The following is a 22,386-nucleotide window of genomic DNA, read 5'->3' as shown; positions in this document are numbered from 1 at the left end:
ATTTGTTCATTTATTTTAGTTTCTATACCATTTATTTCTGCTCTAATATTTATTATTTCCTTCCTTCTGCTGGCTGTATGCTCCATTTATTGTTCTTTTTATAACTCCTGTAGGTATAAGTTTAGGTTGTTTACTTGAGATTTTTATTGCTTCTTGAGGTAGGCCAGTATTGTTATGTACTTCCCTCTTGGACTGGTTTTGCTGTATCCCAAAGATGTTGAACTGTTGTGTTTTCATTTTCATTTGTCTCCATGCATTTTTTAATTTTTTCTTTGATTTCCTGGTAGACTTGTTCATTGGTTAGTAGTATGTTGTTTAACCTGTGTGTGTTTGTGGTCTTTCCAGATTTTTTTCTTGTGGTTGACTTCTGGGTTCACAGCATTGTGGTCAGAAAAGTTGTATGGTATGACTTCAATCTTTTTGTATTTGTTGAGGCCTGTTTGTGACCTAATATGTGATATATTCTGGAGAATGATGTTCTATGTGCACTTGGAAAGAATGTATAGTCTTCTGTTTTAGGATGAAATATATCTGTTAAGTCCACTGGTCTGGTGTGTCAGAACAAACCCATTGTTTACTTCTCAACAAAGCTATTGTTTACTTCTCAATTTTCTGGTTAAATGATCTGTCCATTGATGTAAGTGGAGTGTTAATAGCTCCTATTATTGTTGTATTATTATTATTGATTATTTCCTTTATGTTGTAAATTGTTTTATATATTTGGGTGCTCCAATGTTGGGTGCACAAATATTTGTAATTGTTTTATCTTCTTGTAGGATTGTTCTCATTACTATTAGGCAGTGTCCTGCTTTGTCTCTTGTTATAGCCTTTGTTTTAAAGTCCAGTGTGTCAAGGGTACCCAGGTGTCTCAGTCAGTTAAGCATCTGACTCTTGATCTCAGCTCAGATCTTGATCTCAGGGTTGTGAGTTCAAGTCCTGCACTGGGTTCCACACTGGCATGGAGCCTACTTAAAAAACAAACTACAGTTTGTCCAATATAAATATTGCTACTCCTGATTTCTTTTGACATCCATTTGCGTGATATGTGTTTTCCAACCCCTCACCTTCAATCTGCATGTGTCTTTAGGTCTAAAATGAGGCTCTTGTAGGCAACATAACATGGGTCTTTTTTTTTTTTTAAATCCATTCTGATACCCTGTGTCTTTTGATTGGAGCATTTAGTCCATTTACATTCACAGTAAGTATTGATATGCATTTGTTGCCATTGGATTACTTGTTCTGTGGTTGTTTCTGGAGATTTTCTCTGATCCTTGAATACTTTTCTCTCTTTCATGTTTTGCTGATTTTCTTTAGTGATATATTTGGACTTATTTCTCTTTATTCTTTGCATGTTTATTAGTATTTTTTGATATATGGTGACCATTAGGTTTGTATATATCCTTTTCTGAAAATAGTTGATGGTTGTTCAAATTTGAACTCATTCTTTTCTCCTCTTCTCCCCATATTTTAAGCATAGTTATTATCTTTTTTCCTTTTTTGTGAGTTCCTTGACTGGTCTTTACAGAAAAATTCATTTTTTACTGATTTTGTGTTTCCTGGCATTCTATTGTCATTTTTATTCTCTCCTTTCCACTCAAAGAGTCCCCTTTAATATTTCTTTCAGGACTGGTTTAGTGGTCACAAATTCCTTTAGTTTTTGTTTGTCTGGGAAACTCTTTATCTCTCCTTCTATTATGAATGATAGTCTTGCTGGATAGAATATTCTTGGTTGCAGATTTTTCCCATTTAGTACTTTGAATATATCATGCTACTCCCTCCTGGCTTGCCAAGTTTCTGTTGAAAAATCTCCAGCTTAGCCTTATGGGTTTTTTCTTATAAATTAATGAATTCATTTGCTGCTTTTATGATTTTTCCTTTATCACTATATTTTGCAAATTTAATTACCATATGTCTTGATGTTGGACTGCTTTTGTTGATTTTAATGGGAGTTCTCTGTGTCTCCTCACTCTGGATGTCTCTTTCTTTCCCCAGATTAGGTTAGTTTTCAGCTATTATTTCTTCAAATAAATTTTCTGTCCCCTTTCTTCTCCTGGGACTCCTATAATATGAATGTTATTACATTTTATGGAGTCACTAAGTTCCCTAAGTCTATTCTCAGTTTGCATATTTTTCCTTCTCATTTGTTCATCTTCCGTCCTTTCCATTATTTTGTCTTCTAGGTTATTAGTTCATTTCTCTGCTTCTTTCAGCCTGCTTTCATTGCATCAACCAGGTTTCTAATCTCATTTATTGCACTCTTCATTTCTGATTGATTCTTTTGTAGCTCTTTTACCTCTGTGGTAAGGATTTCACTGATGCATTCTGTTCTTTTCTCAAGCCTAGTGAGTATCCTAATGATCGTTTCTTTAAATTTTCTATCAGGCATGTTACTTATATCTGTTTTGCTTAGATCTCTGGCCATGGAGTTATCTTGTTCTTTCATTTGGGATAAATTCTTCCATCTTGGCATTTTTGTCTGGGTTTCTGTCTTCTTCTCTATGTTAGAAAAACCAGTTATATCTTCTGCTCCTGAAAATAATGGCCCTGTAAAGAAGAGGTCATGTACTGCCCTGGGCCTGGTGCTCCAGGTGGTATCTTCAGTGTGTGCTGCATGCACTCTGCCATTGTGTTCTGGTTACTCTATCCTTTAGGCCAGTCATCTGCAGAGGTTCTCTTTGCCTGCTGTGAGTAGTGTTTGGTCCCTGACCTGAATGTGTCAGGTGTTAACTAAGTGTGCTCTGGTCTGCTTGTGAAATGAGACCTGTCACCACCTCCTTCAGAACTGAGGTCCTGCAAAACTCTCTGAGTGGGAGATGTGGTGTGGGCAAGAGTTTGTACTCGTCTTCTGGGAGAGGAGGCACCAAGCTAGGACTGAGGCACGTGTGCCTGAGAAGAGTAGATCCCCTGGAGTGCAAGGGTTGGGGCTTGGTGTAAGCTAGTTAGGCAGCAAGTGTTGGAATTACTTCCTGCAGGTGGTTCTATGTTTATGCTGAGGGGCAGGGGAGGGCAATGATACAAGTTATCTCCTTTGTCCCCAGAGAGGCATCTCCACAAATACTGCCTCTCGGGGACACACTCTAAGAAGAGCAAATAATCTCTCCACTGCATGCCTCAGGCACTGTTCAGATGACTGTTGCCACACTATATGGTCTGGGGTTGTTTGCCTGCCTTCTCTCCAGGAGCAGCACAGTGCTGTCCTAGCCCTATCCCAGCCAAGACCACTGACCTTTACAATTCCAGGCTTTCAGCCCTGCTGGTTGCAAGAACTCATGAAAATTCAGCCCCTCTCATTTTCTAGGCCAGTGTCTATGGGGAAACATTCTGCTTGTGCATTCCTCTGTGTGCGCCTCCCTCTCTCACTCTCTCTGTGATCATGATTTCCTTCCCTTTGCAGCAGCTGTGATCTGTTTCTCCCCTAAACCACATCTCTGCACTTGCTACCTTCTTTCATGTGGCTTTTTCTCTCCTTTCAGTTGTAGTTTGTTCTGTCAGTCTTTAGGTCAATTTCTGGTGTATTTAGGATGATTTCACAGTTATCTAGTTGTATTTGTGGGATGAGGTGAGCCTAGGGTCCTCCTACTCCACTTCCATCTTCTGTTTTTCCTTTCTAAAGTTGTTTTGGCTATTCTACATCCTTTATCTTTCTGTATGAATTTTAGAATCAGCTTTTCAATTTCTACAAAAAAGCTTGCTGAGATGTTGCTTGGTACTGTGTAAAATCTATAGATCAACTTGGTAAGAAAAGACATCTTAACAAAATTGTGTTTAATTGACAATTTAGATTTTAACTGAATCATGTTGCCCTGCTCTAACCCACACAAAAATGATATGTGTTTGTTATGAGGACATAGCAGTTACTTAGTTAACAATTCAGGAATACATTCTCAAGCTCTTCTCAAGTCCTAGCACTGTGCTCCCTATGTTGTGACAGGAATGTAAAATCTAGATAAGAAGCAGAACCCCACATGGAATATTCCCCAGAACAGATTCCATGATAGGCCAAAAACAAGTCTCAATAAATTTAAGAAGATTTAAATCATATCAAACATCTTTTCCAACCACAACAATGTGAAATTAAAAATCAAGGAGTTATCTGGGTGGCTTAGTCAGTTAAGCATTTATCTTTTGATCTCAGCTCAGGTTATGATCTCAGGGTTGTAAGATTGAGCCCTCCCTCTGCCCCCCACCAAAAAAGCAAGTTACAGGAGGGGCACCTGTCTAATAGTCAGTAGAGCATGCAACTCTTGATTGTAGGATTGTAAGTTAAAGCCCCATGTGGGGTGTAGAGATTACTTAAGAAAGACAAAAATTGGGTGCCTGGGTGGCTCAATTGGCTAAGTGTCCAACACTTGGTTTTGGCTCAGGTCATGATCTCAGAGTCATGAGATCAAGCCCCACATTGGGCTCCATCATGGGTGTGGAACCTGCTGAGACTCTCATTCTGGCCCTCCCCCAACTCCCTGCTCATGCCTATGTGTATGAACTCTCCCTCTCTCAAAAAAATAAGAAAGAAAGAGTAGAAAGAAAGAGGTAGAAAGAAAGAGGTAATATAGATCAGAGTGGAAATAAATGGAATAGAGACTAAAAAAAAAAAAAGGATCAATGAAACTAAGAGTTGGCTCTTTGAAAAGCTAAACAAAAACTGATAAACACTTAACTGAGCTCATCAGGAGAAAAAGAAAGAGAACTCCAATAAAATTGGAAATGAAAGAGCAGTTACAACTGACATGAGAAAAATACAAAGGATCGTAAGAGATTACTATGAAAAATTATATGCCAACAATTTGGACAACCTAGAAGAAATGGATAAATTCCTAGAAACATACCATTTTCCAAGACTGAATCAGGAAGAAATAGAAAATATGAACAGACTAGTTACTAGTAACAAAATTGAATCTATTAAAAAAAAAACAAAAAACAAAAACTCCTAACAAACAAAAGTCCAGGACTAGACAGCTTCACAAGTGAATTCTACAAAACATTTAAAAAAGAGTTAATACCTATTCTTCTCAAACTATTCCAAAAAATGGAAGAGGAAGGAATGCTTCCAAATTCATGCTATGAGGCCAGCATTATCCTGATCCCAAAATCAAAGATACTATAAAAAAAAAAAGAGAGAGAGAATTATAAATCAATATCCCTGATGAACACAGCTGAAAAGTCCTCAACAAAATATTAGCAAACTGAATTCAAAAATATGTCTTTCACCACAATCAAGTGGGATTTATTCCGGGGATACAAAATTGGATTTGTGCAAATCAATCAATGTGATACATCATGTTAACAAAATGAAGGATAAACATCATAGAGTCATCTCAATAGATGCAGAAAAAAAAATTGACAATATTCAACATCCATTTATGATAAAAATCTCTCAACAAAGTAGATTTAGAGGAAACATACTTCAACATAATAATATCCATATAGGAAAAACCCCCAGTTAACCTCATACTCAACAGTGAAAAACTGAGAGCTTTTCCTCTAAGATCAGGAAAAAGCCAAGGCTATCAATTCTCTCCACTTTTTTTTTAATTTTTAATTTTTTATAAACATATATTTTTATCCCCAGGGGTACAGGTCTCTCACCACTTTTAATCAACTTAATACTGGAGGTCTTAGCCATCGGGCAAAAAAAAAGAAATAAAAGGCATTCAGATTGGCAGGCAAGAAGTAAAATTTTCACTATTTCCAGATAACATGATATTATATGTAAGAATCTCCAAAGACTCCACCCCAAAAAGAACTATTAGAATTAATAAATGAGTTCCGTAAAGTTGCAGGATACATCAACATACAGAAATCTGTTGTGTTTCTATACACTACTAAAGAAATAGCAGAAAGAGAAATTAAGAAAACAATCCCATTTACAATTGAATCAAAAAGAGTACAGTATCTAGGAATAAATTTAACCAGAGATGAAAGACCCGTACTTTACTGTAAGACATTGATGAAAGAAATCAGAGATGACACAAATAAATGGAAAAATATATGAAGCTCATGTTTTTGAAGAAAAATATTGTTTAAATATCCACCCAAAACAATCTATAGATTTAATGTAATTCCTATCAAGATACCAATAGTATTTTTCACAGAACTATAACAAATAATTATAAAATTTGTTTAGAACCACAAAAGACCCCCTAATTGTGAAAACTATATTGGGAAAGAAGAACAAAGTTGGAGCTATCACAATCCCAGATTTCAAGATTTACTACAAACCTATAGTAATCAAAATAATACAGTACTGGCACCAAATAGACACAAAGATCAGTGGAACACAATTGACAGTCCAGAAATAAACCCATGCTAATATGGGTAAATAATCTGTAACAAAGGAGGCAAGATTACATAATGGGGGAAAAACCAGTATCTTCCATAAATGTTGTTGGGAAAACTGGACAGCTATATACAAAAGAATGAAACTGGACCACTTTCTTATACTGTACACAATAATAAATTCAAAATGGATTAAAGACCTAAGTGTAAGGCTCAAAGCCACACAATTCCTTAAAGGAAACATAGGCAGTAATCTCTTGGAAATCAGCCTTAGCAATGTTTTCCTGGGTAAGTTTCCACAGGCAGAGGAATCAAGAGCAAAAATATAAACGATTGGGACTACATCAAACTAAAAAGCTTTTACACAGCAAAGGAAGCCACCAGCAAACAAAAATGTCAGCCTACTGAATGGAGAAAACACTTGTAAATGATATATTCGATTAGGCATAAATATCCAAAATATATAAAGAACTCATACAACTCAATGTAAAAAAAAAAAAAAAAAAAAAAAAAAAAAAAACCTCAATCTGATTAAAAAATGAAGAGAGGATTTGAATAGACAGTTTCCCAAAAAAGACACGCAGATGGCCAACAGACACATTAAAAGATGCTCAACATCACTGATTATCAGGGAAATGCAAGTCAGTACCACAATGAGATACCACCTCACACCAGTCAGAATGGCTAGTATCAAAAAGACCAGAGATAACAAATGTTGCTGAGAAAGTGGACAAAAGGGAATCCTTGGGTACAGTGGGGATGTTAATTGGTACAGCCATTATGGAAAACGGTACAGAGATTCCTCAAAAAACTAAGCATAAAAGTGCCATACTATCCAATAATTCTACTTCTGGGTATTTACCCAAAGAAAATGAAAACACTATATTTAATGTAGCATTATTTACAATAGCCAAGTTATGAAAGCAACTCAAGTGTCCATAGATAGATGAGTGAATAAAGAAGATGTGATATAGGTACACAGTGGAATATGACTCAGCCCTAAAAAAGAATGAAGTCTGGCCATTTGCAACAGCATGGGATGGTCCTAGAGGGTCTTATGCTGAGTGAAATAAGTCAAAGGAAGACAAATATTATATTATTTCACTTACATATGGACTAAAAAACCAACCACTCAATAATAACAAAAAAGAAATAACTGATTATATTCATTATATTTAGATCTATAGAGAACCAGGGTTCTATGGGTTCTATAGGTTGCCAGGGTGGGGGTGGTGGGGAATGGGGAAAATAGGTGGAAAATATTTTCCAGTTAGAAAATAAATAAGTCACTGGAATGAAAAGTACAAAAAAATAAGCAGAACCAGACCTTAGCATGTAAAAAAAAAAAAAAAAAGTCCTACTGAACCCAAAGACAGGCCCAGAGACATTGTCTAGCACCTTCCTCTTACAGACTGCCAAACAGGGGGTCAATTTCATACAACTTTTCAGCAGCTGACCAGAGCAGGGCCTTGGGCTGATCCCTGAGAGGAGAAGAGACTTTCCAGACAGAACACAGACTCAGAAGCATCAGGCAGTGGGGGAGGGAGGTTTCAGGATTGGGACTACCAGGACCTTATGTCTGTCTAGCATTTTTCAGAGCTCTGACACATATCCAGTTATCGTCCCAGTCCTTTCCTGTACCACCTTTAACCCTTGGGATTGCTGAACATAGTACCTTCATACATTCTGGACAAGGCACCCACACTCTCATAGAGTACTCTATCACCGCATCCAACAGGCTATATTATAATTTTATGATGTGTTTAAGTTTTTCTCCCCACTAGACCATGAATTCATCTAGACCATGAAGGTTGTTTTAGTAGTTTTAGCTTCCCTTGGGCCTCATAATATACAAGGGCCTGGCACTCATAGGCGCTCAGTAAATGTTTAGTGAATAAACAAATAAAAGAACTCATTGAATAATCATGTCAGGCCGGCAAACTCCTCTGCAAGCAGAGTCAGGGGTGATGAGGTTTAGCTCAGGACACATCTCATTCACCTCAGACCTCCAGCGCCTCGCAAGTGTTTATTTGTTGAGCTAGTCTAACCCAAAAGAGTTACTATTAATAGTTGGCATTTCAGGACAGAGGAGAGGGAAGGAGGGAGCTATAGTGAGCCAATGCGGCAGCTTATGAGAGGATGAAAGGGGATTCCTCCTCCTCACCTCTCCCACTTTAAGACTTATAGCTAGGGGCGCCTGGCTGGCTCAGCTGGTAAAACAAGGATCTCTTAACCTCAGGGTTGTGAGTTGAAGCCCCACACTGGGTGTACAGATTACTTAAAAATAAAACCTTAAGGGGAAAAAAAAAAAGACTTGCAGCCAGTTAGATGTTAACTGTATAATCCGGCAAGTGGTGTTCGTTGAACAGTCCCTTGTTGGATGTCATGCACAGAGCTAGGCCAAGACTTAAACTAAAGTGGAGGAGGAGGATAAGCAGGTCCTTGAGACTTTAGGAGACCCTACGTGAGCAGCACCACTCCAGCTGGTACAGGGAGGAATGTATGTGCCATTCTTTCCTGTGGTTCAATGTTCATGTATATTTCTCGAAAGCAAAGACACTGGAGTGGAATTTGTACACTGCATTGAAAATATGGAAAGAGCTAGCAGCAGTAAGGAAGACCCAGTCCCCAGCATACATGGGGTTAAAGGTAGGATCCAGTGGGAGAATGGGGCATAATGGGTGATAGAAGCTGAAAAAGACATGTCTGAGTCTCAGCCTTTCCTTAAGTATGTGAGCAAGAAGAAAGATATCATTTAGGTTTTTTTGCTATTCGTCTGTGTAGATCTAATTAAGCTCAGATGAAAATGAAGGGTAAATGTTTCACATTGAAAGTGACTACCTCTTTGGAAAAGCTGTCCTCTTAAGGAAAGTAAGGATAAGAGCATTGCCAGAACGTCTCTGCTTGGGAATAAAGACACCGGCTCATGGCAACTTTATTTCTTGCTCTGTCCAAGATTTATGGATTTCACCTCTTCTCCAAGCTTTCCATGGAAAGGTTAGGAGCATTTGACCCAGGTGGTTCCCCATGAGACTTCAGCCCTGACCTCTCTGTGGATCAGTTTTCTGGTTGCCAAAATTTGGTATGGGATCACAAAGAAAAACAAGTGTAGAAGCTTTTTATACTTTAGATCTTAATGACAGAATAGATCATGGTTTATGGGGTTCTGAATGTGCTGCTTTTGTCATCATCTTATCTTTCTCTGGCTGTGTAGATAACCTTTTCCAAAAGACCTACTTTATGCTTTTACCACTGCCCATAATCAAAGTCTCGGGAATTTAGTATTTGACATTTTGGTTTTGGACGATTATGTGATTAATTTGATGGGACATGAGGTATGTATTCAGGCCTACAATTCATTTAGTAAAGCCCTCTGGAAGGAATTTTAGTTAACACATTTACTGAGTGTCTACAAAGTACACAAGTCATTGAAGAAACACACAGATCCCACATCCCCACTCAGGGGCAAAGCTAACTAATGCTATGTTTCTTGGTCAGACTTCTAGACCCTTGGATGTTAATGAGCATGAAATCACAAATTAACAGGAAAATGGTCACGTAATAAGTAATTGGATATGCAGTCTTGGTCAACAAATATGAATGGCAATGCTATTTAATAAAGCAGTGATTGTCAGGGAACCGGGGTAGCTTAGTCTGTTCAGTGTCTATCTCGGCTCAGGTCATGATGTCAGTGTTATGAGATTTAGCCCCGCATTGTGCTCCATGCTGGGTGTGAAGTCTGCTTGGGATTCTCTTTCTCTCTCTGCCTCTCCCCTCCCCCAAATAAATAAATAAAAATAATGCAGTGATTTCCATTTAGGGTATATATGTGTGATCTAAAGTTTTGTATTTGGGAAATACAGACCAGGAAAAATAAAGTCTGAGAAAAATCTTGGCTGGTGAGGGTTCATAGAATATAATATAGTCCCTAAATTTGCTTTGCATGATAAGGTCTATCCTTCTATGGGATATAGCAGAATCTCTGCGAGGTGTGAAATTTGTTTTGTTTTGTTTTCCATGGGTATCTTGTAATGCCTTGTTAAAAAAAAAAAAAAAACTTTTTTAAGAAAAGAGAAAATCAGATTTTCATCTTCTAAATAATTGGCTTTATCCCCCAATACTGTCTCTAATCAAGTCACATCCTGACTTCCTTTTCTATTTTGAAAAGCTCAAAATGAAGGAAGACCCCTGATACCAGACTCTCCGTTCAGCTGGGGCCCTACAGATAAATAAAATGTATATTGATAATTCCATTCCAGGTTATTTATTTAACAGGCAACTCTTCAGATTTTCAAGGACTATATTTCAAGGACTGTAGACTAGTAGAAGATTGAACCTATCAACCTTATCTACAGTATATTTTAACTCCTTTTTTCATGTGCCAAGAATCTCTTAAAGAGATTTTTAAAAGACCCCTTGTTTGAAGACCAATATTGGCATACACTGGTCAACACAGTGGCATAATCTGCAAATTTAGAGATGTGAGCCGTTTGAGGGAGGTGTAACTCCTTCACCTAAAGCATAAGGATGTGGTTTGTCCAGGTGCCTTTCTTCTTTTCCTTCTGTACCCTGCTAATTTGAAGTGACCAGACTCAAAGGTGCGAGATGAGCAGAAGAATGGTTAACATTTAGTTAAGTGTGTCTTAGTGTAGGCTTGGCTGAGGACAGTTTACATTTATGTGTGGCTATGTGTGATCACGCTAGGAGGGCAGGCTGATTTCAGAAGTCAGGAAGATGCAAGGGAATAACCAAAAAAAACCAAAGTTCATGTGAACTTTGATGACTTTTTCACGAATTAGTTTCACAAAAACCAGTCAGCTCTTCAGAAGATTGGCGGAAACCTCAAAACAAAGCAAAAAAGACCCCAAAACAAGAAGCAGAACTCAAGAGTTACAGTGTGAAAAGTAGTCTAGAGTACACTGAGAACACCAAATGCTGGTGATGATAGGAAGCCATAGGAACTCTCATTCACAGCTGCTGGTGGCCATACAAAATGGTACAGTTTGACAGTTTCTGACAAAAACTAAAAATGGTTTTACCATACAGACCAGCAACCATATTCCTTGGTATTTAACCAAATGAATTGCAAACTACCATATATCCATACAATGGAATATTATGCAGAAATAAAAAGAAATGAGCCATCAAACCACCAAAAGACATGAAGAAGCAGAAGTGGCAAATTGTTAAGCAAAAGAATCCCTTCTGAAAATACATACTGCATGATTCCAACTGTTTGACACTCTGGAGGAGACAAAACTATAGAGATAGTACAATGATCTGTGGTTACCAGGGATATAGAGGAGAGGACATGAGCGGGCTGCACACGAGAGATCTTTAGGGCAGTGAAACTTCTGTATGAAATCATAATGGTGGTGCCTGACATTGTGCATTTGTCAGAACGCGTAGAACTGTCCAACTCAAAGAGTAAACCCTAATGTAAACTGTGGGGTTTTAGTTAATAATAATGCATTGGTGTTGGTTCACGAATTGTAATGAACGTATTACACGAATGCAAGATGTTAATAATAGGAGATACTGTGTAGGGAGCCAGTGGAGAGGGGTGATTGGGAATACTCTGCCTTTTCTGCTCAATTTTTCTGTAAACCTCAAACTGCTCTAAAAATAAAATCTATTCATTTTTTAATAAAAAAAATGTCCACACACTGTAGTGTCATAGGGCCTGAACACACTACTGCCCAGTTGCTGTGAGGTTAGCTGCTAGCAGCTCTCAGTTGTGCCCTTCGGAGGATTGCCGGCTAGAGCTGACCAGAGCTGTCCAGCCAGAAAAATGCCTGAGAAGTTATGGCCTCCTTCAAGGACAACTTATGGCCAGCCAGCCAATGGCTGACTGACTCGGGGTGTCATCTATGGTCCGGGTTTGCCAGGAGATCAGGCTGGCGCTAGACTTAAGCAGAGCCTACTTTTCCCTGCCCGGTCTTCTGTCCTCAGTGCTCTGACAGGTTTCCTCTGAAAGCCCTTTCTCCACCACTCACTTATGCAACCTGCTTCTGGGAAACCTGACGCAAGGCAGAACCAGGAAAGGTCCTATAAGGATGGGATTCTGGTGTTACTAGGTCACTTGCTGGCCAAGTGGCAATGAGGATTCCATTGCTCTGGTTAGGTAGAGTGTGGAAGTAGAGTTTGTGGTAGAGGTTCAGTGACTAAGATCTTCACCTGTGGTGACTTCTGGGGTCAGATACAGGGAGACAAGGATGTACTAGTTGGTGCCGTGTCTCTACATTTGAGAAGTCTGGGGAGACTATTAAGTATCAGGAGCACAGAACTGGGAGGCTATTGCTAAGTACCATGGGTGCACTGAAGAGAGTGAAGAAAGGGGTGACCTCAGATTCACCACCAATTTAAAGCCCCATCTGAGAATCAGAGGGCTTCCTTGCCAACGTTCAACCTCTCATCTTCTACAGCATGGCAGTGTGTGAGAGAAGGATGAATCCTCAGCCTAGGCAAATCTGCTGCCTGATCATTTGGGGCTCCTAGTGCTAGTAGAAGAGCAGGCAGGTCATGCCCTGATAGGGAAGATGTGGGACATGCTTGAGATGAGGACATTTGGGTCCAGGCCCCAAACCCCCTGCTTATGCGCTGGCATAAGTGTCCCACCACCCCCTTGTTGGGAGAAGGATCCCTTTCCCCCCAAAGATCATGTAGAATCCTCAAATGAGACATGCAAGACAATGCTCGCCCTTCTCAAGATGTTTCCCCACCATCCTTCCAGAATAATAATTAGCATTTAATTATAAATGGTCTGACTGGGGAAGAAGCGCAGAGACCTACAGACTCAACCTCAAAATGTGAGGATCTTCATACTGCGTTGAAGTATGCCCATCAGAGACCCTCTGCGTTCATGCCCATCAGAGACCATCCATTGCAGAAAAGGTGCCAAACAACTAAACTGACTGGATGACTTGGCCAGCAAGTGTCAGCTGGCTTTCTCCTTGGTACCCCAGTACCTGCACAGTGAGCTCAGAGAGACTGCTTCACAGCAGAGTGGGAAGCTATGTGTGGGCCCACCAGCATGACCTTCCTGTTGTCAAGGCCAACAGCCACTGCTGAATTTCCACCTGGCCAGCTCAGATGGACGCTGAGCTCCCAGTTGGATACTATCCCTGGAGAACAGTCAATGTCATCAGACCCCCTCTAGGCTGGAAAGTACAATAATTCACTCTGAGCAGGGTTGACCTGTGTGACTTTCCTGCTCACAGTGTCTCCATGCATCACCGTTCGAAGACTCATGTAGCATCTGATCAACCATACAAAATTTCTCTAATGGACAGACTCAGCTGTAAAAATATGACCACAGGACTGACCTACAGTCCTTCCACACACCACCCCATTTAGAAGCTGCTAGCCTGACAAGAGGCATGGAATCGCCTCTTGAAAGCGAGGATGTGCAACAGTTTAGACATGACACTGTGGGGTTGGGATGCTAATCTTCAGGGTGCAGTATATACCTTAAACCTATGGTCATGTTATGGCACTGTGCCCTCAGTAAGCAGAATATGTGAATCTGGGAGGTAAGAGGTTGAATGAGTTGTTACCTTATTCATTACCACTCTCTAGGGACTTGCATAGGGCACTTGTCTTCCCCATCCCTGCAACGTTGGTCTCAGTGAGTCTAGAGGTCTTGGTTGCCAAGGGGGAGTTTGCATCAGGGACACAGTAAGAGTCCTGTTGAACTTGAGTCTATGCCACCTGCTGTGGCGGCTGGTCTTTAGGTTGTACTGTTACTACCATCTTCTCCCACTCGTTCTAGGTACCCCGCCTTCTCATCTTCTGCCTGGTGGTGTGCACAGTGGCTGTCCCAGACCCTTGTCTGGCTATTTTTCTTTACTCGCCCATTTACAGTGACAACTGGGTGTGGAGGTATTGGGGGATGTCTCAGGGGGTCACCTGAGTATCAGGCACATTCCTCTCTGACACTGTTAGGTAACAGCCTGACCTCCTCATGATGAGTAGGAGCAATTACTTCCTCCCATGTGGCAACTGCTTTCTTTGCCTGCATGGCTTCTGGCATGAGGACAGAGTGGAGGGACTCCTCATGGTGGTAGGGGTAAGGCCTGGACAGGGGAAGAAGGCACTGTGGTGGGAGCTCTCCTAAGAACCGAAGCAATTTCAAGATGGGACTGTCACAGAACAGAGAAGTGTGCTCTTTCTGGTGCTATTGGTTGACAGGAAGGAGTGAAGCTAATAGTATTTTACTAGCCAGAATTGCACTGAAAACTTTTAATTCTGAATTTAGTTGCACCCCTGGTTTTCAAAACCCTGGCTGTTGAAAGATATATAAAATGAGAATGACCACTGTGCCACAAAGGTAACAGAAGTTGAGACTGTCTACTAATCCTTAGCCACAGGCCTAAGTGCAGGCCTGAATGTGGGTCCCTTGTCTAGTTCCTCAGGGTCTTGGGGGTGGGGGGAGGCTGCTTTAGTATCTGTGGGTCATTTAGTGCAGCACATAAGGGTTGTTTGCTGATTTGGGGGGATTTCCTTTTAGGCCTAGACTTGGTTACTTTTATTATTTTGTTATTTTGTTGTTATTCAGAATGATTTCATGTAGTCTAATGATAAAGAAAATATGGTCTGGCAAACAGTCTTCTCTGCTGAGATTGCGGGATATTTTAGATACCTGACCAATAAGTTTTCAGTATTTTAAGCTTCATTTTCTGATTACAAAAAATATATATGCAGATTATAAAAAATTTAGCATGTAATGAAGAAAAGGACAAATAAAAGTATGAATCAAACATTACTCACCTGTGGGCCTGTTCCAACTCAAAACATATGATGGTAGCTCACTGCTGAGCTTGGAGGTGGTTTCCCAGTTCTGCAGTTTCTTTGACCTCAGCTCCAAGCAACTCTGAACATCCAAGACAGTAAGCTCAGACTGCCCTAGAAGCTGGCAAGGATTTTGACAACAGAAAACACACTTAAAAAATAAATTAAATAAATAAATAAATAAATAAAGCACCGTGAGGATGTGTGCAATCTGAAAGTTATTAATTGAATGCTTAGGAGTGATTCCTTCTTCTTGGCCAAAGGTAAGTTTGCCAAGGAAATGGACACTTTAGATATAGATCAGCTCTCTCTATATATAGATATATAGATATAGATCAGATGTTCACATTTACACCCCAGGCCACTAAGCAAACAATCCTAATCCAGCATAGTACCTGTGGCAACACCCTGGAGATCGCTCCTGTCGTGTGGGCTGCAGAGAGCTGCTGGGGTGCATTAGGCATAAGGTGACCCCATTAGTTAACTCCCAGAAGGCAGAGAAGGACCGTCCTTAACAGCACAGCATAGTGGTAAAGAGCTCACAGCTCAAACCCAGCTCTGGGTTTTTGGATGAATTATGTCACTTGTTTGTGCTTAAGTTCTTTTCATCCTTTGTTTGATAAAATGCAGGTGATACTGAATAGTCTTACTGTGAGAATTAAATGAGATGAAGCTTTCAGACTAGTGCCTAGATGGCTGTTTGCATATTATCATTAACGACTTGTTAACCACATTCGTTCCTCCAGGGAAGGAAAGGAAAGGCTTGTCCATGATTTTAAACCAGGTCTCCACTCCACTGCCCCTCAAGTGAAAATGTGATAGAGGTGGCCTTAAAAAAAATTTTTGCATGATTGGGGCCCCTGGGTGGTTCAGTTGGTTAAGTGTCAGACTCATGATTTCCTATCAGGTCAGGATCTCAGCGTCCTAACATCAAACCCTGGTTAGGGCTCCATGCTCAGTGTGCAGTCTCCTTGAGATTCTCTTCCTCTCTCTCCGCCCCTCACCCTGTTTGTGCAAGCATGAGGGAGTGCATACTCTAAAAATAAAAAAATCTTTTTTAAATTTTTGCATAATTATAGGAAATAGGAAATTTAGGGAATGTAGGAAATTTCAAAATCCAGTTTGAAAGAAATATAAAAATAGTTTGCCCATTTGAAATCGGCAGGGTAAGGAGCAGCCGTGGAACAAGTGGACTCTACAGTGGTCCCATTATGCCATCTAGTGGACAGCAAAGGAAAGGCATGCTTTTATCTTCGAAGGTAGTAACTTACCCAAAACGTGTATATTGATGAGGATAAAAACTCACTAATAGGTTCACATGTCAATAAATCTCATTCAATTTTTAAACCAACATAAAAGTTCAGAATTCTATACACTAAGTGCTAAAATTAAATTCCCAAAACCACTTAGGAGTTATGTGATGTATGCTAGAAAGATCATCCACTGAAGGAAAAGAGAATACACACCAGACCTTACTGGCATGAATTTTCACAGTCCACCTTGCCCATTCTTCTTATCTTTCTCCACCAAAATTTTTCATGCTTATTCTGGTACCTGGACTTGGAGTGCCCCAGAGACTCAGAGTGTACCTACTCAACGCTCTGGTACCAGAGCCATTCTGCTCATTTTCCAAGAATGCAACTATCACTTAAAATTTTGCTGTAATCAAATTGACAGTTTGTCGAGGACCCGTGTGTTTGGTTTTGTTTTTCGCATGTGTGTGTGTGTGCGCGCGTGCACGTGTGCACATGTTCTGTTTCCTTTCAAAGCCGTTTATTACTTTTATAATTTGTTTTCTCCTCCAGATATTGATGAGGGTGAAGGCAATGGCAAACGAATCTCCTCAAAAGGTGAGTAATAATAGCATATCTGAAGTACCCACTGCTGTTCTGAAACCTTCTTTTTAGTATTATTGTCATCACTATTAACCATAATAACAGGTGTTATTAAATTCCTAAGGTGTACCAGACATTTTACTTTATAAGCCCCTTTTTAAATCTTGATATCAAAATTGCAATGGATATTATTATCACTGTTGTTATAGACAAGAAAACAGATGCTCAGAGAGACCAAGTGACTTACCCAGGACCACACAGCTAGTAAATGAGTGACAAAGTCAGAACTATTCTCAGGTCTCTCTGACTCCAAAGTCTTTGCTCCTACCACTGGACAATGGGCCTTTCATTTATTCACTCATAGGATCTGTCAGACTCTGAGCCCAAGATTCTGGGGTCCCCTGAGTGCTGTCACCTTTATAGGAACTAAGACTTAGTCCCTAAGACCCCTGAGAGCCCACTGCCAGTGAACCCAGAAGGAAGGGCTTCAATATGCAAATGACAGAGATGTAGCAAAACTCAGACTGGGAGCTGCGCTTTTGTCCCCTGCTCTTCCAGCTTTAATAGATGGACCTTCTTCAAGGTGTGCTGGTTCTGAGAATGCTGAGAATTTCCCAGGAGCTGGGGGGGCAGGGGAGCAGGGTACTGGGAGAATAGGATATATTCTCTGCTGCCAAGAGCCCGGGACCCATGGGGGAGACACAGGAGGGCTTGCCCAGAGCAGCTGCCATTTGTGTAAGAAGAAATTCTGTCTTGAAGAGTCTTACAAGGTGATTGTGGGGGAGCCCACCACCTCCATAGCCCCTCTCCTCTGTCTCCCAGAATAGAATGGGATAGAAAAGAATAGAACACAATGGAGTAAAATACAATAGTAGAACAGAGCAGACTAGATCAGATCAGAATATCATACCTGTAAGGGGAATATTTTTCCATAAACTTGTTTTCATTTCAGAGACGTGTTATGTGTGTCCACTGTTGGAAGGAAAATGGGCATCTCTCTGGAGCTGCTTCTAAGGCATATAGACAACTTTGGTTTAGACTAAACTGGGGGGCCAAGGGACTCCAGGCCTCCCCCACCCTCATCCGTGATACCAGGAATGAAGGAGGCCTTGGGTGCTGACAGTCCCCAGCCAGGAGGTGGCATCTGGGTCATGAAGCACTGGGAAGATCATTTCTTTCCAGGCTCAGGCAGATCCTTCCTGAAGGCAGGAAAAAGCCCAGGTGACCTTGAATTGATGCAGTCAACCTGTGGCCAAATGTGTGAGAGGTCCCCCGTGGCAGCCCTGTGCCGGGTTGAGGGTCCCCTTTCCTCTGGCTGGGCCCACAGGAGAGGGGAAACCCGTTACCAGTGCCTGGTCGCCATTTTACCCCAGGTGTCACCTACTGCAGAGTGGCTGGAACTGGCTGTCAGGTCTTTAAGCTGCACTATCACCCCCCTAGTCCTGCTGCCCCCAGGTCCTGAGTGCTCCATAGTTGCCTGAGGCCTCAGGCCAGGCCCCACTCCTGCCCTCCCAGCAGGTGGCTCTGGAGTCTCCCCCCCCACCCCGCTTTGTCTGGGGCACTGAGGCCATAGACCCTGGAGACATTGTCTTTCTGTTCAGACGGGGTTGGGGAGAGGGTGGTCCAGGGCAATGTCTCCAGTGTCCTCCCCTATAGCCTTTCAGCAAGACTGCTGTTCCTCATCCTCCCTGTCTGCTCCCCGGTGTAAGGGGGTCTGTGTTGGATGACTGCTCTAGAGAGATGTCTCTGGGTGTTACTGTGGATACCCCCAAATCCTGTCAGGGGGAGGGCAGTGAGAGGCAGCTCCCTGAGCCAGTTTCTCCTCTACCTTCAACCCCTCACCCTACCATGTCCTGGGACTAGAAATCAAACCAAGTTTGCTGCAGTCTGAGAGAACTGTGTCCAGCTGCCTTACAGTCAATCCTCCAGCATCAGGTGGGGTCCCTGGAGGCTTTCAGGAAGGGGCTGCCTGGCTGCTCTGGAGAGAGCCCTCGGCCCCAGAATGAAGCTTGGGAAGTCTCTGGGCTGCAGTCAAAGTGTTCCCACATGTGCCCTTCCTGCTCATTGGTAAAACTGTGCCACCACCCCCAACTGTAGGCTCCTTTGGGATTCCCATGTCTAGGATCCCCCACTCCCCATGCCCTGCTAATGCCCTTCAAGGCCTCATCCCAATCGCTGCCCTTGAATTGTCACCTGAACAGAAACTTGGTCCTGCACTCAGATTCCTGCGGGATGGATTACTCAGCTGCCGCTCGGCCACTCAGTCGACAGAACTTGGCCAAATGATTATTCCTCCCTCATCTCAGTTTCTCATCTGTGAAATGGAGCTAAAGCTCTTCCAGGGTTATGTGAAGCTTAACTTTTGACCAACTGGCACCCCAGCAGGCAAAAAGAGTGGCTCAGTGTTTGGGGTGCTGCTGTTCCCCTCAGTGTCTATCAGCCCCAGGGACATGACAGGTGCACAGTGACATGACTGACTGGCCCATTAATGAATCAGTTCATTGGAGAGAGAGGCAGGATGTACTTGCTTCTCTGACTCCCCGTGGGGACAGCAGTGACAGAGGTTGCCACGGTAATGGGAAATGGGCAGTAGTCAGGGGAGAGAAAAGGGGGCAAGGGGAAAAGAAGGGAGGGAAGAAGGGTGGAGGGCAGGAAGGTCGTCAAGCACAAAAAGACAATGACCGTTTTCTTGGAGGACAAGGAGTAGGACTATGAGCACCATGTAGACATGTCTTCTCAGTCACACACACTCACAAAATTTTGAGCTGGGAGAGGGAAACTGGAGATCACAGACCTCTACCTCCGCCCCCAAGGTGAGGCAGTCCAGGTCCTGGGAGATTGGGAGTTAGAGATGGGGGAGAATGGGTTCTTGGGGACAGGAACTGCCTGGAACATCTGGCCATCCCCTCCCCCACACAGCAGGCCAAATTCTTCCCTTTCTCCAAGGCTGCTCCAGCAGAGAGTTCATCTCCATGGAAACCTCTGAGGAGCCTGAAGGTGCAGAAGAAATGGAAAAGGAGAACAGTGCTCTGAGTGTAATTTATGTTTTACTTACCTCTTTCATTTTTCTTCCTCATTCCTATCCATCAGCTTCTCCTTCCTGCCTCTTCCTCTCCCTGTTTCCTCCCTCTTCCCCTTTTCATAATTCTCACCCAGAAGGACCAGGCCTAACTCGGGAAGCTGAGGTCACTGAATCTGCAAAGTGCCTCAGACCTCCCAGACTAGCATGACCCCGTCTCCTTAGCAATGCACTAGTTTCTCACCATAAATATGGGGCTCCTGCCGGAATCCTGCGTGGCCCCGTGGGAGAGCTAGGGTGGGCTCCAACCTGTCCCCGGGGAATTACTGCTTGCACCTGGCCCAGGCTCGGGCACTCCCCGGCATTGCCAAATCTGAGTGTGTACCACTGTGCCCTCCCTTACAGCTATCCGGACTTTTCCAGTTGGACGACAGTTATGAATCGTGTTCCTCCAAATCTGTCCCGGAAATGGGAGAAAGCATCCAGGGGAAAAAAGAAGGTGGCGATGAGGACATGTGAGTGTGAAAGAGGAAAGAACAGTAAGCGAACTGGTTAGCCATTGCTCCCCTGACTCTTGTTGAATTTCAGGACAACGAACAAAACTAAGCCAGGGTCCACTGGCTTGCTCGCCCCTGCGGCCGGGGGGACAGCTAGCTTACGGGCATAAGCAGTGCGGGCGAGGGAAGGATGCCCGAAGACCCCCTCCCCGGAGAACTGACACTGGCACCAGACCCCCGCGGCTTCCCGCTCGGCCGAGGCCCCCAGACCGCCTTCGTTCCGCTCACAGGCTGCGGCGGCCGCTGGGGGGCCCGGCCCACCCTTACACAGAAAGCAGCCAACGGGCCTCGGACCCTCCGAATCTGTCACCCTAGCGCGGGGGAAGGGCCAGGACCACCTTCCAGAAGACTAAGGGTCCACGGCCTCCGGGGGAGCCCACCCTCCGGGTATGAGCCGCAGGGAACCTGGGAGCTGCTCCCCACGCGCGTCTCTACGCGCGTCTGCAGAGGTTAGCGAAGCTCAGTCCTGGAGCGCTCGGCCCAAGGTTTCTCAACGTTGCACTCAGACTTTGGGGGCTGGGGAATTCTATGTCGCGGAGGGGAGGGCAGTCTTAGCATTGTAGGGTATTTCACAGCATCCTTGGCTTCTTGCCGCAAGATGCCAGTAACAGCCCTCTCCCACCCGTTCACCCAAATTATGACAATCAAAAATGCCTTCAGACGTTGCCAATTTTTTCCCGGGGCGGGAGTGGGGAGATCCGTTGAGAATCTCCTCCCCGAGCCTTGGAGGAGCCGAAACTCTACAGGGGCAGCCCTGTGCTCTTCTCCCCGAATCCCCACAAGAACGTTCCGGTGGTGTTTGTGTTACTTTGTCCCAGGATTGTATCCTTTCAGAGAGGGTTGGTTCCAAGTTAATGTCTGAGGTATTTCGTTTTAGATTTATTGGTTTTAAGATTAGTTTCAGTTATTTTCAGTTATTTTTTATTTTTCGATATATTAGTTAATTTTTAGGTAACCTCTATTTTGGGTTTTCTAGTTATTTCATTTTATAGCTTTAAAGTTACTTGTTTATAAATATTTTGTTACTTATTTAGCTACTCAAAATTCACTGCAAGTTTTTTTTTTTTAATTTTATTTATTTATTTGACAGAGAGAGAGATCACAAGCAGAGGGAGTGGCAGAGGGAAAGGGAGAAGCCGACCCTATGCTAAACAGGGAGACTGACATGGGGCTCCATCTCCAGACCCTGGGATCATGACCTGAGCTGAGGGCAGACGCTTAATGACTCAGCCACACAGGCGCCCCACACTGGAAGTTTTAAAATTATTTTTGAATTATTTTCAGAAAAAAAATGTTTTTAGTTGTTTTGGAGTTTTTTTGTTAGTTTTAGTTATTTATAATCACAGTTATTTTTAGTTATTTTAGAGTGGGGTTATTTTTATATTCATTTATTAATTATCTTTTACTTATTTGGTTTTCAATTATTTTATTTTCAATTGTTGCATTTTTTAAAAATTTTATTTACTTGACAGAGAGAGATCACAAGTAGGCAGAGAGGCAAGCAGAGAGAGAGAGGAGGAGGAAGCAGGCTCCCTGTTGAGCAGAGAGCCCGATGCGGGACTCGATCCTAGAACCCTGAGATCACCACCTGAGCTGAAGGCAGAGGCTTCAACCCACTGAGCCACCCAGGCGCCCCCAATTGTTGCATTTTTGAACATTATATTTCCTGAATTTTTTATTTTCAGAGTTTTGAGATATTAGTTTTGAGTTATTTTTAGTTATTTATTCTCAAATTACTTTTCAGTTACATCTTGGCCACTTAAAATTGTTTTTTCTGTTCTGTATTTTTACTTCTTTCATTTTCAGAATTATTTAATATTAGGATTACTTTGTCTAGGGGATCCAAACAAAAGAGAGACACGACATCAGTTATTTTAACAGAAAGAATTTAGTATAAAGAATTGTTATC

General features: G+C 42.3%; 1 protein-coding gene and 1 long non-coding RNA gene across 5 annotated transcripts in view; one reads left to right on the top strand and one right to left on the bottom strand.

The window, feature by feature from the left end:
- Positions 1–21,526, top strand: part of MCF2L2 (MCF.2 cell line derived transforming sequence-like 2) — a 247,975-nt gene extending 226,449 nt beyond the window's left edge. For 2 of the 3 annotated variants that reach the window (XM_013052557.2, XM_045088666.1), the window contains 3 exons: positions 16,872–16,916; positions 19,821–19,936; positions 20,326–21,526. In XM_013052557.2, the coding sequence (XP_012908011.1) occupies positions 16,872–16,916; positions 19,821–19,936; positions 20,326–20,439 (275 nt within the window). In that variant the 3' untranslated portion in view covers positions 20,440–21,526. The remainder of the gene's footprint in view (positions 1–16,871; positions 16,917–19,820; positions 19,937–20,325) is intronic. The other variant, XM_004745499.3, reaches the window with a different exon arrangement.
- Positions 1–22,386, bottom strand: part of LOC106005114 — a 50,864-nt gene that overhangs the window by 21,481 nt on the left and 6,997 nt on the right. For both annotated transcript variants that reach the window (XR_006609167.1, XR_001178273.2), the window contains exon 2: positions 15,046–15,187. This is a non-coding gene — a long non-coding RNA (uncharacterized LOC106005114). The remainder of the gene's footprint in view (positions 1–15,045; positions 15,188–22,386) is intronic.

The sequence above is a fragment of the Mustela putorius genome, unplaced genomic scaffold, assembly GCF_011764305.1.
Source record: "Mustela putorius furo isolate JIRA1106 unplaced genomic scaffold, ASM1176430v1.1 tig00003834_pilon_pilon_pilon, whole genome shotgun sequence".
Taxonomy (NCBI): Eukaryota; Metazoa; Chordata; class Mammalia; order Carnivora; family Mustelidae; genus Mustela; species Mustela putorius.
Note: the sequence above shows the minus strand (reverse complement) of the source record. Positions and strands in the feature narration are given on the sequence as shown.